The sequence below is a fragment of the Eleutherodactylus coqui genome, chromosome 7, assembly GCF_035609145.1.
Source record: "Eleutherodactylus coqui strain aEleCoq1 chromosome 7, aEleCoq1.hap1, whole genome shotgun sequence".
In the NCBI taxonomy this organism is placed as follows: domain Eukaryota; kingdom Metazoa; phylum Chordata; class Amphibia; order Anura; family Eleutherodactylidae; genus Eleutherodactylus; species Eleutherodactylus coqui.
In genome coordinates, this window is record NC_089843.1 from 213,146,827 (window position 1) to 213,162,176 (window position 15,350).

Sequence of the window (15,350 nt, forward strand, 5' to 3'; positions counted from 1 at the left end):
CTTGGGACCCCCACCAGTCAGCTGATCACTAGGCCTGCTGTCTGCACAAGCGAAGCTGGAAGCAGACAACTCTGCCCACACTTCAGCAGCCTTGGCTGGTAATGCTGGCACAACTGGAATTCAATACCTGCTTATCCAGCCCTGTGGGTTAACGATCTATGTCCTCAAGATGAGTCAAGGGCTGGAAAATCCCTTTAACATACAGCTATGCCTTACAGAAGTCACATGGACTTCATGAACCTGTAGTCTGGACACAAACTTCCATGGGAGAGTTAGGGGTCCTGCGCAGGGAGGGGAAGGAGGTAAGCTGTGATTATCACTTACTATATATGGTGGCTCATAGGGGCTATCGGTCAGTGCTGAAACGTTCTCTACAAAGTGAAGTGTCAGCATATTGCCAGACTCGTGCGACTTGGAAGAGTTAAGAGAATAATAAGTCTTTCCCTTTAACTCTAAGCTGCTTTTTTTTCTTTTTTTCTTTTAATCCAGAAAAACCTGTTTTAATGACTTTGGTGGACTTGAGCCTGTCCGTGCAGGTTTGGGCTTAGAAGCCTTGAAAGGTAGGAGTGCTTGTTAATGGACTCGTCTCCGATCTGTTAGGCGTACGGTTACAGGCGAAGGCTTTGTCTGCAGCCCTCTCTCCGCAGACGACTACTCTGAAGTTCCTGCTACTCGAGAGTCGCTGCTCCAGTTTGCTCAATAACGCTGGATTAGAACACGGCTGCTTAAATGGGTCAGCCGGGCACTGCTATTACCAGCCGAAATGTCGCAGTTACATAAGGCCGTGTCAACACCTTGCTTTCTGGGTCGTTTTTATTTAACTCCTCTTCCCCTCCCATGCCTCAGGAGGAGAGCCAGACAACAACATGGGCATCCAATGCCAAACTGTCGCTTGTGTATGTATATGTATCACTTTTTTTTTTTATTGTAGAACACTTTTAAAAAGTTTTTCCCAAAAATGGGATGCTTGCTAAATATTCAGTGAGGCCTATGCAACAAAACACACGGGGGTCTTCTACGTGTCATAAAAGAGATTGTAGAATTGGTGATTTTTTTTTTTTAATTTTTTTTAAATTTATTTTTTTAATGTAGCACATAATAGGATTTTTGTGTGGATTGCGGTTTCATTTTGCTGCATTGATGTAAAATTTTTGCTCATTGGGATTCAACACTGTCATCTGAGGATGGCTAAAAAGTTAGAATGCCCATATGGTTTAGGAATGGTTCAACAAATGGCTATATATTGATATGTCGCCCCCATATAATACATGCTATATAGACGGGGGGTGCAAATATCACCGCCATACTCTACAGAACCAACGAGACTAAGGGCTAATGTCCACGGGTGTATGTATAAAACGCTGTAGGTGCTTTACTGGTCTGTGATGCAGGCTCTGCTGTAAGGCTCCACGAATGGGCAGCGAGTGTACTGCGTAGGACCACAGATCTCAGGCATGCAGTCATGCACAGCAACTTTTTTTTTTTTTTTGTTACCCCACCCCCCCACCCCTCTGTTTTAAAGCTGGGTTGCCTCCTATGAAAACATCGCCCATACACAATGTATTGCATTTGCTGCCTGTAGGAAAGAATAGGACGCAAGCTGCATGCTGCGCCAAGAAATGGAGCATGCTGTCATCTATTCCTCACACGTATGTACACGTAGTGTTGACACGCTTATGTGAATGGATCAATGAAAGTCCATTTACTCTCTGACTCCACCGTTTTTCACACGGCCGTACATCGCGTGCGTAATACGCGGTGAAAACACGCCCATGACTTGAGCCCAAGATTATCATTAAGAGTATATAATGCACCACGTAGTGACAGAAACTTGCCCTATTACTGAAAAGACAATCGCCCCCATGCAGTGACCATGTAGTGGAAGAAGCCAGCATTATACAAGTATTCTGTAGACTGTATAGGTGAATGCAGCAGTGTTACATGCAGTGATCGCAGCTAATGTTCAAATTGCTTTTCACCACCTTTCCTTCTCCATCCGGCCCAGACTACCATGACTTCTCCTATGCACATTGTCTGTCAAGTTCTGTGGAGGCATCTTTGGCTCCTTTCTTTTCCAGCAATCTGCTTATTTTGCGCACACGTGCACAAATCCATTCATAGCGCCACAGAGTAATTAGGAGAAGTAATTAGGCCCCCAGTAAAAGTAGTGCTACTTTTTAGTGCTTCCTGCAATAATAATTGACCCTTCTGCGCTATTTGAAAAAAAAAAACTAGGCTTTTTCCTCCCAGCACTCTGCTGAGGTCTGGTCCTTCACTTCCAGGTGTCATGATCATGTGCTACAGGACACATAGCAGCTTTGGCCAATCCCTAACCTCAGATGCTTGGACCAGGTATTGGTTGCAGCAGTTATGTGCAGTCTAGCACATGATCATGCTTCCTAAAAGTGAAGGATCGGACCTAATTGGCGACGAGGCAAGTGGGGGGGGGGGGGGGGGGGCAGGCCACATTCAAGGAGAATGTGTTTTTTAAGCTGAAGACCACCCCACAAAGTGCCCAAGATTGGAGGATGGCCTTATTCAGGATACCTGAAACTTCCGCCCTCAGCCATTTTTGCATGTCTGCTTAAGACTGCCTGTCCACGGGCGAGGCGGAATATCTCAAGCGATACTCTGCCGTGGAGGAGCAGGGGGGGGAGGACTGACCGGTCTCTGCAGTGAGCCTATCTAATAGGCTCACCACAGAAAATTGCAGCATGCCGCGACTTAAATCGCAAGAGCGGAGAATCGCTACGATTCTCCGCTGGTGGTCGTCAGGTTGTGCTTTCCATAGTTGGCCTATGGGAAGCGTTACTCGTGGCCGGATTATCGCTGCGGGTAGTGCAGTGACAACTCGCCCGTGGGCAGGAGGCATTAATGGACTTTGAAGAGTGTTCATACATTCCAGAAATGCCGTGTGACGTCTGCAGCATTTTCCAGTATAGACATTGGGGATGACATTTCGAGAAGTCCCAACCGCACTGCAAACAAACTGTGTAAACTGACTTTCGATGTCATTTTTAAATCTGCAACCTGCCAACTTGTGCTGAAGCCCGCACCCCTTAGCTGAAGTGTAATGGCATCGGGATCTTGATAAAACTCATGCAGATTTTGCCTTTGGCAGCGGATCTTCAGTCATCGCACCAATCGCATTAAGTTCACTGTAGAGGCGGATGGTCTGATTTCCATCTTGGTGTCCGTTTTACCAAAAAATACATAATGCAGTATTTTTTGTTTAATTTTCTTTCCTGGCTTTTTTGATGGAGCAGCAGGCACCAATTATGGAGTCGGGAAGGGATTTTTGTTTTTTCCTCCAAATGAGCTGAATAGCTGGGGTTTTTTTTTTTTGGCTTCCTCTGACCATTCTGCCTAACGTACTATAGATGTTACTATGTAATGCAGATGTGGACAAGGTTAGGGACACAAGCATAAATGCACCTTCATGCACTCTGCTTTAAGGTTCTAGTTCTACTGCTACTGTATTCACAGCTACACTGTTCAGTACTGCTGTGTAATGTCCTTCATGCTGAGGGGCTACTACAGAGATGAGAGCAGGATCTCTTGGTCTGTGTGTAGTGTATAGGACTAATCGTAGCAGTTAGTCTCCACTCAACAGCTCAGGGAAAACTAACAATTGGCAATAAAGCTTGCAGAGGAGAAAAGTGGTGCAAAATAATGCCCAGAAATGGAGCTGCTACTTGTATACTTGCAACATGGCTTATTCTGAAGCCACCTGAAATGACTGGTACTCTTTGGCCAAAATTGGCACAGTCCTTTTAAAGGAAACTGGTCATCAAGTTTGAACCTCAAACCAATGCATGTTATCAGTCAGTAGGATATCTTTCAAAACATGTATACATTGTCCTATTAGTACTACGTATCTTATACCTGTATAACACTGAAGGCTGTTTAAACACCCCATCCCTATGTGGGACATCTACATCATCCACAGGCCTGTGTGGGTAGCGGGATCTAGAGCGGGACCCGAGTGAATGCAGAGCAAACCTATTTTATGCCCCAAAGGTATGGGGAAAAGTGCCAGGAAAGCTTTCCTACTGACGCGCTGCCACTGGCTCATACGGGTTACGTTGGCGACGGGTTCCTTTTTTTTAAGGATTTGAAACTCCTAAATTAGTGTCTTCAGTGGTCCGTGTGGCTCTTAAAACGTAAAAATATTTTCAGCATTCTTAAAGTTGATTTTAAGTTTTAAGTCTTGCCTTTTTTTCCCCCCTATATAGACTAACAGGGATGCCCAAAGAAAAATATGACCCTCCTGATCCTCGTAGAATATATACCATCATGTCAGCAGAAGAGGTGGCCAACGGCAAGAAGTCTCACTGGGATGAATTGGAAATTTCTGGTGAGGATTTTTTTTTTCTTGTTGGTTTTCATTCAAATTAAGGAGTCGACTTGGATTATAGAACTTGGACAACTGGAATCGGCCAAGTGCTCACTACTGCTTAGATCTTATTTTTGGAAGGTCTCCCTTCCAGAACTATTTTCTACTTGTCTGTTCACGATTGTTGTGCCCCTGTATAAGAGTAGGTCCACAAGGGGTGGCATTGCAGTAACAAGCAAGTGGATGTGCCCTGTGGTGCAGCTGTTAAGGGGAACCTGGTGCCTTCCCATAGCTCTGTAGACTAAATTGATTCTTCTAGGTAGGGTTTTTATTTTTAATACCCACCCTCTACCTGGCTTCTGCAGTGTCCTTCTGAAGCCCATGCGCTGCACTGAACATCCCGAGAATGGCCTCCGTGCTGTTGGGAGGTGACAGGTTCCCTTTAAAACTGAAAGCGAGTAACTTCTGTTGTAGTTCTTTTACCCAAAACTTAAAGGGGTTGTCCCGCGCCGAAACGGGTTTTTTTTTTTTCAACCCCCCCCCCCGTTCGGCGCGAGACAACCCCGATGCAGGGAGGTAAAGAAAGCTCACCGGAGCGCTTACCTGAATCCCCGCGCTCCGGTGACTTCTCTACTCACCGCTGAAGATGGCCTCTTCCTCCGTGGACCGCAGCTCTTCTGTGCGGTCCACTGCCGATTCCAGCCTCCTGATTGGCTGGAATCGGCACGTGACGGGGCGGAGCTACACGGAGCTACACGGAGCCCCATAGAAGACTGCAGAAGACCCGGACTGCGCAAGCGCGGCTAATTTGGCCATCGGAGGGCGAAAATTAGTCGGCACCATGGAGACGAGGACGCCAGCAACGGAACAGGTAAGTATAAAACTTTTTATAACTTCTGTATGGCTCATAATTAATGCACAATGTATATTACAAAGTGCATTATTATGGCCATGCAGAAGTGTACAGACCCACTTGCTGCCTCGGGACAACCCCTTTAACTCCTTTCAATTTAGCGGGGGTGAAATGTATAACTCAGCAGTAAGAACCGCACTACACATGGTGGCCTTGTGGTGGCGTAATATACTAGCTGTGGAGTTATGGTCTGTTATGTTAATGGGGTTGTATCTGAGACAATTGGGCACATGCCTGGTGGGAGTTAAACCGCCTGCAGACGAGCGGGTCGGATCCGGCGGCGAGAATTCTCGCCGCGGGGCCCGACCCGAGCGCCTGCAGAGACGAGCGTGTACTCGCCCGCGCCCGGCGGCCCCGGCTCTTTCGTGTGCCGGCAGCCGGTGCATGCTCAGACCGGAGCCGGCCGCCGGGTCAGTGGCGAGTCCCGCACAAAAATAGGACATGCCGCGGTTTGTTTGCAGCGCAAGATGTCGCGCGGCCAAACCGCAGCCGTCTGCATAGGAGTGCGTATTGTAATGCACTCCTATGCAGGCTTTCAGTGGCGGAAATCTCCGTGTGCAGGCGGCCTTAAAGGCACTTATTTCTGATTGCTGTCCGTGCATAAGGTGTCAAGATCAGGTTTGTGGGACTTTATTTTTAAGCCTTTGGTTTGGTTCTTGAGAAAAGCCTAGTTTTTACTATTTGCGTTTTATAGCCCAAAAGCCAAGGTCATGTGATTAACTTTGGTTGGAAAAATGCTGGCTTGTACAAAAAAGCTAGAATTCAAGGCTTAAGGGGAAAGTGTTCTTGCTAAGGATCTGGAATGGCTCGCTGTCTTCAGATGCACTGATTTGGACCGTCTTTGAAGTTTCTAATCTTGTTCCCTGTCCCGTCTTCTTCTGCAGGGAGGGTGCGCAGCTTAAGCACATCGCTTTGGTCATTGACACACTTGACTGTGTTGCACCTCAGCGATAACAACCTCTCCCGTATCCCGCCTGATATTGCCAAGCTCCACAATTTGGTTTATTTGGACCTCTCTTCCAATAAGCTCAGAAGTTTACCAGCAGAGCTAGGGAACGTGGTGTCTCTCAGGTGAGTAGGTGACCTCGGTTTGACGCTCTTTCATATCTTGCCTTCAACCACTTGTAAGGAAATGAGTATTCATCTGCTATGTATGTTGCAGGAAGTGGTTTGTCTGATCATGCCTGATACTCCTGCGCACGCGGTTCTACTTTCTCTCTCCGTTCGGGGGGGCAGGGCAATCCGTATGGCTGAACCACTCTCTCTCAGGACAGAACTTACTCCATTGACTATAATGGGGTCTAGTCAGTTTTTGCTCAGCTGCCCAACTTTTAGTCGAAAGACAAGGAACTGCATGCAGCACTCTTCTGGTATTTTAGGCCAGATCTGCAACTACCTCCATCCAGAAGTTCCAACGTGAATGTAAAACCACCCTTGCATTGTGCTGCAGATGGCTTTTGAAATGCAAATTCTTCTTATTTTTTAAGACTTTTTTTTTTTTTTTTTTTTTGCACTATTTAGCCTGTTTTGTAATCTCTCCCCCCCCCCCCCCTCCCCCTATTCAGCTTTACAGCTATGAGGAGAGTTGTTGGAAAAAATCAGTATTTGGCTAGCTGCATAGCTGGGAGGTCTGGACAACCTCTTACTGTATGCCTGCGATGTGAACTTGACACATTTTGTAACAATTGGAGTTGAAATGTTGAAATCCCCACCTAAACACAATGTATCTATTTCCATACAGGGAATTGCTTTTAAATAACAATCTGTTACGGGTTTTACCTTATGAGCTGGGGCGACTGTTCAGGCTTCAGACCCTGGGTTTAAAAGGTACATTTTTGAGTAAGTTATCATTTTGTGTGGGTTTTCTTTTTCAGGTGAAGTGCTGACTTTTCTTCTTCTCTTCCAGGCAATCCTTTATCGCAGGATATTCTCAGTCTGTACCAGGAGCCAGATGGGATCAGAAAGCTACTGAACTACATGCTTGACAATCTAGCAGGTGATTTACCTAAAACTCTTCCAGCTACGTGTGCCTCCTCCAGTAATGGGATCTGTCGAGCGCTCACGAATCCATGACTCCCAACTTTACAGTGTTTCCTTCTCTAGAAGATGTTGAAAATCCATTTCTTTACATGTGACTTGGATAACCTACTTTACGTCAGCATCATAGCACTAAACCGTTCATGCATTAAAACCCACTGTAATGTACATCTTTAACCCTTTGCAATCCAATTTTAGATTCGGGGGTTTCCTAGGGGGCTTTTTCTTTCTGCCATTACACAATGGCGCCATCTGCTGGCTAGAGCCAGTACTGTGGTATGGGACATGCTAGAGAGGCCCTCGCCAACAGAGCGGCCAGTAATATACAGTAAGAATACCCTGTCGGACGTCTTCTGACATTAAAGCTGTACAGCCTTCAATCAGAATGTCTTCAGACGTCAGACAGTGGATTGGAAAGGGTTAAAGCATTTCAGATTTGCCTATTGCTTTCCATTAGAATGTCTTGCCATGGCATTCTTCTAGAAAATGCTGTTGAATCACCCTAAACTCCTTTTAGGGATGCTGCCTAGTTTTGGACTAAAGTTTGAAAAACTTTTCAGATTTTCTGAAATGGTGCTACTCCTGGTCCTAAGACTTCCTTTCTCCACAAATCATGGCTGTCATGGCAGTGCCTCTCTGTATGGGGGGCCAGAAGAACTCTGTTCCTCTAACTCCCAAATTTCAAAACTTCCAGTTCACTTACAGAAATGGCCAGTTCATCGGTCTTCATATTCCTGGGGCTATGGGGTGGGTTGAGGGACCCCTGTTCTGGCGCTACATGCAGGTGGGACCTGCATCTGTCACGACGCGTTCACAGGAGATGTACTACGATTTTGTATCCTTATTAATAAACTCTGTGACCATGTCTAACAAGGTGCAATAATGACTTCTCCAACCTTCGTCTACAGTTCATCCAGAACAGCTTCCTCAGAGGCCGTGGATTACATTAAAAGAACGAGACCAAATTATTCCCTCAGGTATTCTATCAGTCCTTGTAAAGTCTATGTATGAAGGCCCATTGTGCAGGGTTAAGACTCAATAGCTGTACAGGGGCGCTGCCCCCCCCATGTAGGCATGTGAGCAAACCCAGTGCGCCCTTCTGCATTCACACGAGCGTATGCACATTTGTGCCATGTCTTTGCACACCAGGCACTACAGATTTACTGTAACTTTTTGCACGCGCTAATCGTGCGCAGTCTACACAGCCGCGGTCCGTACGGTCGTGTGAATCTGGCCTTTAAAGCCCATTTTAGGAACAGTAATGGGGTTAATGCTCAACTGGTGAATACTCAAGGTTGTCGTTAAGGATTCAATGAGCGACTGATGGTGATTAGGAGCAGGCGGATTGTTTCCTTTCTATATGGCCTTGGTGGGTGCGATTTATCGTAGTATTGTCTATTTGGCAGGTTCTGAAGGGAAACTATTATGTAAAAGCCCGTGAATGACACTCTGCAAATAACATTTAGTATGTGCCGTAAGAGAAACGATTAGAGCCCAGGGACTTTAAGCTTTCTTTCCTTCAAAGACTGATTACAGAATACAAATTAAAGTTACTAATCCACTCATTAGCAGTATTAGGAGACCTCAAAGAACCTTATCTCTGCAGATTTAACAGTGGAAATAGATGTCGGAAATGTTGCTGGTTGTCCTCAAAGGGCTAGTTGAAGACTAAAGAAAATTTAGGATATGCAATCTTAAGTTGCCGTTCACATCTGCGCTATTTCAGGCTTTGCGCTCGCTTACAGGACGTGAAAATAGATGTCCGTCTTGGATCTGTCACATGGCGGCCAAACTGTGCCTGACGTCCCCATTGATTGTAATGGAGTCTGAGTTTCCATCATGGGATCTTGGCACTTTACTGCTTCAGAAGTGCAATATGCTGAGACTCCCGTCCAGGGGGCCCTGATCAGCCCCTTTAACCCCTTGAGTGGCACACCCGAAAAATTTTCCGGGATGAGCTCCACTGCTCATAGCAACATAGCCCAGAAGATTTCCGGGCTATGTATCACTATGGGAGCTGCAGAGCACAATGCCACAAGCTGTGACATTGTGCCCTGCCTGCACAGACCCACAGAGAACAAAGCAAGGGCTTTGAGAAGCAGAAGATATTGCCGATATGCCGGCAACCTCCTGCTTTGTTTACAGGTTGCCATAGAGACCATCGGCTTGTCAGAAGCAAGCTGATGGTCTCTGTGGCAGGGAGAGCTGGTTGTTAGCTGTCAGAGGACAGCTAGGTACTAGCTCTTACAGCAGAGATCAGAGAAAACCTCCGATCTCTGCTGTGTTAACCCTTTACATGCTGCAGACTGTTGAAATTCAATGATTAGACCATTTTAAAAAACCTGCCCTGGTGGGCACGACAGGGTGGTAGGAAACCCGCCACTCAAGGGGTTAAATTACTAGCCTACTTGCTTATGACTCTTCATAAAAATAATCTCAATGTACGCCTATATATATATATAGTAAATTTTATTTTAGTGCAGGAGTTTCCCTAAAAGCACCTTACATACATTCTGTCCTTTAAATGGCAGTACAACCAGCTGTGCCCATGCTTGTATCTCTGTACAGAGTTGGTGCATCCCGTATGCAGTAGTGGACCCAGCGCTGTAGTATCACTGCATCCTATGGTGATGGCTTTCCTCCTGGATTCAAGGGTCTAGAAGCAGAATCTGCTGTGCAAAAAAAAAACAAAGCTTGTGCGCTTCCAACTATATAGGAAAAAACTTGCGTAGAACTAGCTAGACGAAAACTTTCTCGACTATAAAAGCAAACGGGCTGCTTCCATTGGAGAGGCCAAATTATATAATGTGAGTGCTGCAAGAGCTTGTTTCTGAAATCCTTGTGGATTTTTCTCAAGACCTTTCGCATTGGTGAGGGGTTCTTTGCCAGGGTCTGTTTTTTGGTATTGCGGCCTGAAATGAGTTCATGATCATTCTATCCTTGCCGTTGGAGATTGTAACCTCTCCTGAATTTCTGGTGACCTTGTACTGAGCAGCCAGTCCGCACAGAGATGTAATAAGGCAGAGTTCAGATATTGCACTTCTGCAGGGTGAATTCTGCACTGCTGGTCTGCATCTAATTGCACTACGGCTATGTATTGTACCCGGCCTATAGCACTGAGGAGAGACTGCAGCCAACTGAGATGCCTAGTCCGTGGAGGGGCAGTTTCTCCACAACCCACTCCCCACTTTTATCATATTTCATACACCTTTTAGGAGCTGCACATGTCTGCTATAATCAACTCCATATGATCACTTGTGAAAATGAAGATGCCCATTAATGGTTAATTTGTATGTTTGATGACAGTTGTGGTGATTGCTCTCGAAGAGGGCTTTTAAAAAATGAGGCAAACTTGTTATCTGAGAGCAGGATGCGATGGAGGAAGGAAAGCTGGGCTCTGGTATATAGGTCTGTAGAATGGAGCTGGAAGAGTAAGTTCTGACGGGACTCCTAGGAGGGACGGTCCTGCTTCTCCTACCCACGTTGGACTCCGTCTTCTGTGTGCAGACAGATGTAGGGGTATTAAGTTAGTATAAGCAGGGCTCCTACCAGGATGTACCGCTTTATACTTGGATATCCTGCTCCAATGAATATCCACCTATCCGCCGGAGCTCAGTGTATCTGTTGCATCCTTTTATATAGGGTAGCATACATTTTCCCAGTGAAGCCATTATTTATGAGCGCTTTTTCTTTTTATGTTCCAGTTTCCTTCACAGTTATGTGCTACAATGTCCTTTGTGATAAATATGCTACTCGGCAGCTTTATGGCTATTGCCCTTCCTGGGCGTTAAATTGGGAGTACCGGAAGAAAGGCATCATGGAAGAGATAGTCAGCTGTGATGCAGATATTATCAGCCTTCAGGTAAGTTAAAAGAAAACGTAAGCTAACCATTTGGGGGGGGGGGAAACCTAATTGTATGCTTTACTCTTCATATCCACAAGAGGTCAGCACTGCGTAGGTAATGTTGGTTAAACAGCACTTCCATTGAATCAGCTACAGTATGCTGTACACACAGTAATGCCATCAGCAAGTTACTTTGCTAGTGTTCTGCATGTTTGAAGTTGCTGTATGAAAGGGAAGACCACATATAACTGGTACGGTACAACTAGATCACTTGTTTCCAGCATGCTGGGAGCTTCAGGCATTGGATAACTATCGGTGGTCTGCAACACATGTTTTTTCCTTCCTCTGGGCATGGGGAAAAATAAACCACCGATTTTCCCCGGCCCGCTACACCTCCATTTACTAGCGGTGATCGTTCCTGTGGAAAAGCGCAGGAATGATAATTGCTGGGAGATCTGTTGGGTGCAAATGTCCGAAATGTCCCCCCTCTATTCGTGCCATCAGTGTAGAAGGCTGGGTCCACATGGGCTGGTATTTAGTGGACATTCCTCAAAACCTGCTCCATTTGGTGTGGATTTTGATGCTGGCTTTATTGTTTTCCTGGCACAGCCCCTGTCTGCTCTTCCATCTACAATAAGTTTTTTACTACCTGGGTGCTTGGCTCCTATTTACAGATCCCACTTGCCACCTAAAGAAAAATGGCCAACGGAATCCATTAAACACATAACCTACTAAAGCGAGGCAGGCAGTAGGAAGCAGCGCTGGCATGAGTAGGATCAGCGCACCTCACATTGTCATAAACCCTTTGAAATGGGGGCTCATAAATCCAAAACAAGAATAATGCACCCAAAATAAATGTCTGTTCCATTCTGCTTTCACGGTCTCTTGTACCTCATTGCCCATCACCACGATGGGGTGTGTTAAGAAGCGCTGTCGAACACTGCCATGCATTCAAAAACACTGCCATTTTCAAGTTGTTTATCTGAACGCATCTGTCGGTGGCCTACATATAGCCTAAAAATGCTGTGTGAGCGCCCCCTTTCTGAGACTATATAGTATTACATGACACTAGAGATCTAGTAGTTGTGTTGGTTTTGCCAAAACTTGCACCAGATTTCAAACTCAAGGGTCAGGCTGACCAACTGTATGGTAATATTTCTGGCATAAGGAACTGCATATTGTTGCATCTTTACGTATGCATGTACGGCGTATTTTGTGCGTGCGCTCCTGCAGCGGCTGCCTGGTTTTTGTTTTGTTTTCTTCAGATTCCTTCTTAGGTCTCCATGCATTACAAAACAAGCCACGGAGCCATTTAAATGGCTGGGAGCATCGTTGCTTTTTCAAAAAATTTTTGCAAATCCATATTTCTTGCGTGCGCGAAATGTATGCCGATGGACGTACAGAACATTGGTTCAAATATGGCGCAGATATGCATACGTTCGTGTGAAGCCAGCCTTAATCAGATCTGTCTTTGTTTTTCCGTGCGGAGCTGTTGCACTAGTCTTATATCCTTTTATTTATTTTTTTAATTCTAGGAAGTTGAAACCGAGCAATACTTTACCCTTTTCCTGCCAGCATTAAAGGAGCGCGGATATGATGGTTTCTTTTCTCCAAAGTCACGTGCCAAAATAATGTCCGAACAAGAGAAGAAGCACGTGGACGGTTGTGCAATATTCTTCAGAACCGAAAAGTAAGTCAACCATAAATTGGAGAACCTGACTTGTACTTCTTGAGGTGTTTTGTTCGTATTTTCTTTTTTTGGTACACCTGGCATGTACATTAACCCCTTTCCACTCCAGGACGTACATTTAAGTCCTAGAGCCTCGGGGTATGTATGCAGAGAGGTTGTGGGGCTATTAACCCTTTAAATGGCGCAATCAATTCTGACAGCGGGATTTAAAGCCCCCGAATGCTGTTTGGGGGTCCTGTACGGCCCCCCCCCCCCGCAGTGTGAACGGGTGAGCCGTTCAGGTGTCATGGCTGCCGGGGGCCTTCTGAAAGGCCCCAGGGCTGCCTTGAGAGACTGCCTATCAAGCCATCCACAGGGTGGCTTGATAGGCTGCCTGTCAGAATGCAGTATGACTTAATGCTGTAGCATTGCATCATACTGCAGGAGCGATCAAAGCATCGCATGTTGTAGACTTAAGAGTAAAGTGAAAAAAAGAGCAATAAAGTATTTTTTTAATTGTAAAAGGAATAAAAGTTTAAATCCTCCCCCTTTTGCCATATCTATAATTAAAAACATATTTGGTATCGCCACGTCCGTAAATGGCTGATCTATCAAAGTAGCACATTATTTACCCCGCACGGTGAACGTCGTCCAAAAAAAAATAAATAAATAAAGAACGCCAGAAATGCACTTTTTCAGTCACCCTGTCTACCAGAAAAAAACACATTAAAAAGCAATCAGTCGTATGTATTCCGAATTAGTACTAGCGGGAACTACAGGACATCCCGCAAAAAATGAGCCATCGCTGAACTGAAACAAAAATAAAAAAGGGTCCGTGTCATGAAGGGGTTAAACATGCATGAGAAGTATAAAAACTTATTTAGTTTTAAGAATGTCTAATTTTTTTGCTTATACATTAAATGCAAGGCTATTCATGTTTACACACGGACTTTGACTGTAAAGGGTTAATGGCCAGCTGAGTCCGTGTTATCCCCTCGGCGCTAGCTGTCTTAATTTTATTCTTTTGCCTCTGGTTTTAGAAACTTTTTTTTTTTTCCCCCCAAATATGGGGCTTGTTGGGGGTATAGTGATTTTATTTAATCTATTTATTTTTTTTTGAGGGGGGGGGGGGGGGGGGGGGGGTGAGCGTATTAAATATCACTGCTACCATAAATTGTACGGAGATGTAAAAATATCGAAGTGGGATAAAATGGAAAAAATGTTTTGGGGGGTCTTGTTTTCACAGCATTCAGCAAAAACATTATGTACAGCTTGTCCAGTATAATCTGAGTCAATCAATTATATATAAAAAAAATTTTTTTCCAAAATTGTTAAAATATCAGCTCTCTGCTTTAAGCCAAAAGGACAGGCGTGTGCTGGCTAAGGCTGCCTCCACTACCACCACTGTTGTTCAAGGAGGCCAAATTAAAAAAAACCCAATTTTTTTTTTTTTCTTCTCCTATTGACTTCAATGGAAGTCTGAAACTGGGAGTCCCAATTCGCAATTGCTTTTATACAATTGTGTCCCTTTAATTGCTCAGTCCTACTTTAAATACAGATGTTTATTCACCCACGTAAGTCCTTTACTGATGGTGAGCGGAAATCAGTTGTTAGTTTTTTCCTAAGGGTGAATTCACAGATCGCAATAAACTCCAAATTTGCCAGTTTTGTGCAAATATTAGAATTCTAACTTAAGACTTATCAGAGATTTGCCTTAAAGAGCTAATGCCCACGGATGGATTATCACAGCGGAATTCACGGCCGGACGCCCCCTGCGAATTCCTCAGCTGTGTCCATCCATAGACATGCTGTGTTAAGTCTCCCCTGCCCACAAGTGGAAGTCAACTGCGATCGCAGACAATTGCATGTTCTATTTTGTGCAGAAAATCACATGGCCGGCTTCTATTGCAGTCAATGGAAGCCATCCGTCCCGTGATACTCCATGCTGTGAGCACAGCGGAAGTATCGCGGGCATCCGCATCACAGCCCAGCGTCGGTGCGGCATACACTGCACTGAGCATGCTCGGTGGGTAAGACACTCGCCATGGATCTGGAGAGGAGAGTATGGGGTCTCTGGGGAGCACCGGGTCTGATTCCACTGTGATGTTTCGCAGTCTGAATCCTACCTGGCCGTAGGGAAGTGGCCTTCGTGGCATCGTGGTGCTTTCACTAACTTAATAGTTCCCATATATTTAAGAAAAAGTGTTCCGTCCAACTAGATTCCATTCTGGCTTTGTGGCAATTTATTGTTGTGCTTTGAGGCTTAACAAACAAAAGGATCGAGAAGGAAGTGTAGATACAAAAATGGGGGGGGGGGCATAAATGTGATTAGTCGAAGGGGGGGGGGGGGTAATGTCAGGAAACTACATAGTTTCAGGATTTGTTCAGTACATTAAATATCCAGCATTTTTCCCCCCCCTCCCTTTTAGGGTATTTTTATTTGGGTAGATGTCCTAGGAGCTGGGATACAGGGATTGGGGTTAGAGTAGTACAGTTGGTTCATTCAATGGAGGTTGAACTTGATTGAGATTTAGCAGTCTGAGGAATTTAT

The 15,350-nt window shown here is 45.2% G+C and overlaps 1 protein-coding gene across 1 annotated transcript in view; it reads left to right on the forward strand.

The window, feature by feature from the left end:
• The first annotated feature begins 290 nt into the window (after nt 1–290).
• CNOT6L (CCR4-NOT transcription complex subunit 6 like) overlaps nt 291–15,350 on the forward strand; it is a 30,148-nt gene continuing 15,088 nt past the window's right edge. Inside the window, exons 1-8 of the mRNA XM_066574332.1 lie at nt 291–302; nt 4,236–4,357; nt 6,134–6,320; nt 6,991–7,076; nt 7,156–7,245; nt 8,195–8,263; nt 10,991–11,148; nt 12,666–12,820. Of these exons, the coding sequence (XP_066430429.1) occupies nt 4,246–4,357; nt 6,134–6,320; nt 6,991–7,076; nt 7,156–7,245; nt 8,195–8,263; nt 10,991–11,148; nt 12,666–12,820 (857 nt within the window). The 5' untranslated portion in view covers nt 291–302; nt 4,236–4,245. The remainder of the gene's footprint in view (nt 303–4,235; nt 4,358–6,133; nt 6,321–6,990; nt 7,077–7,155; nt 7,246–8,194; nt 8,264–10,990; nt 11,149–12,665; nt 12,821–15,350) is intronic.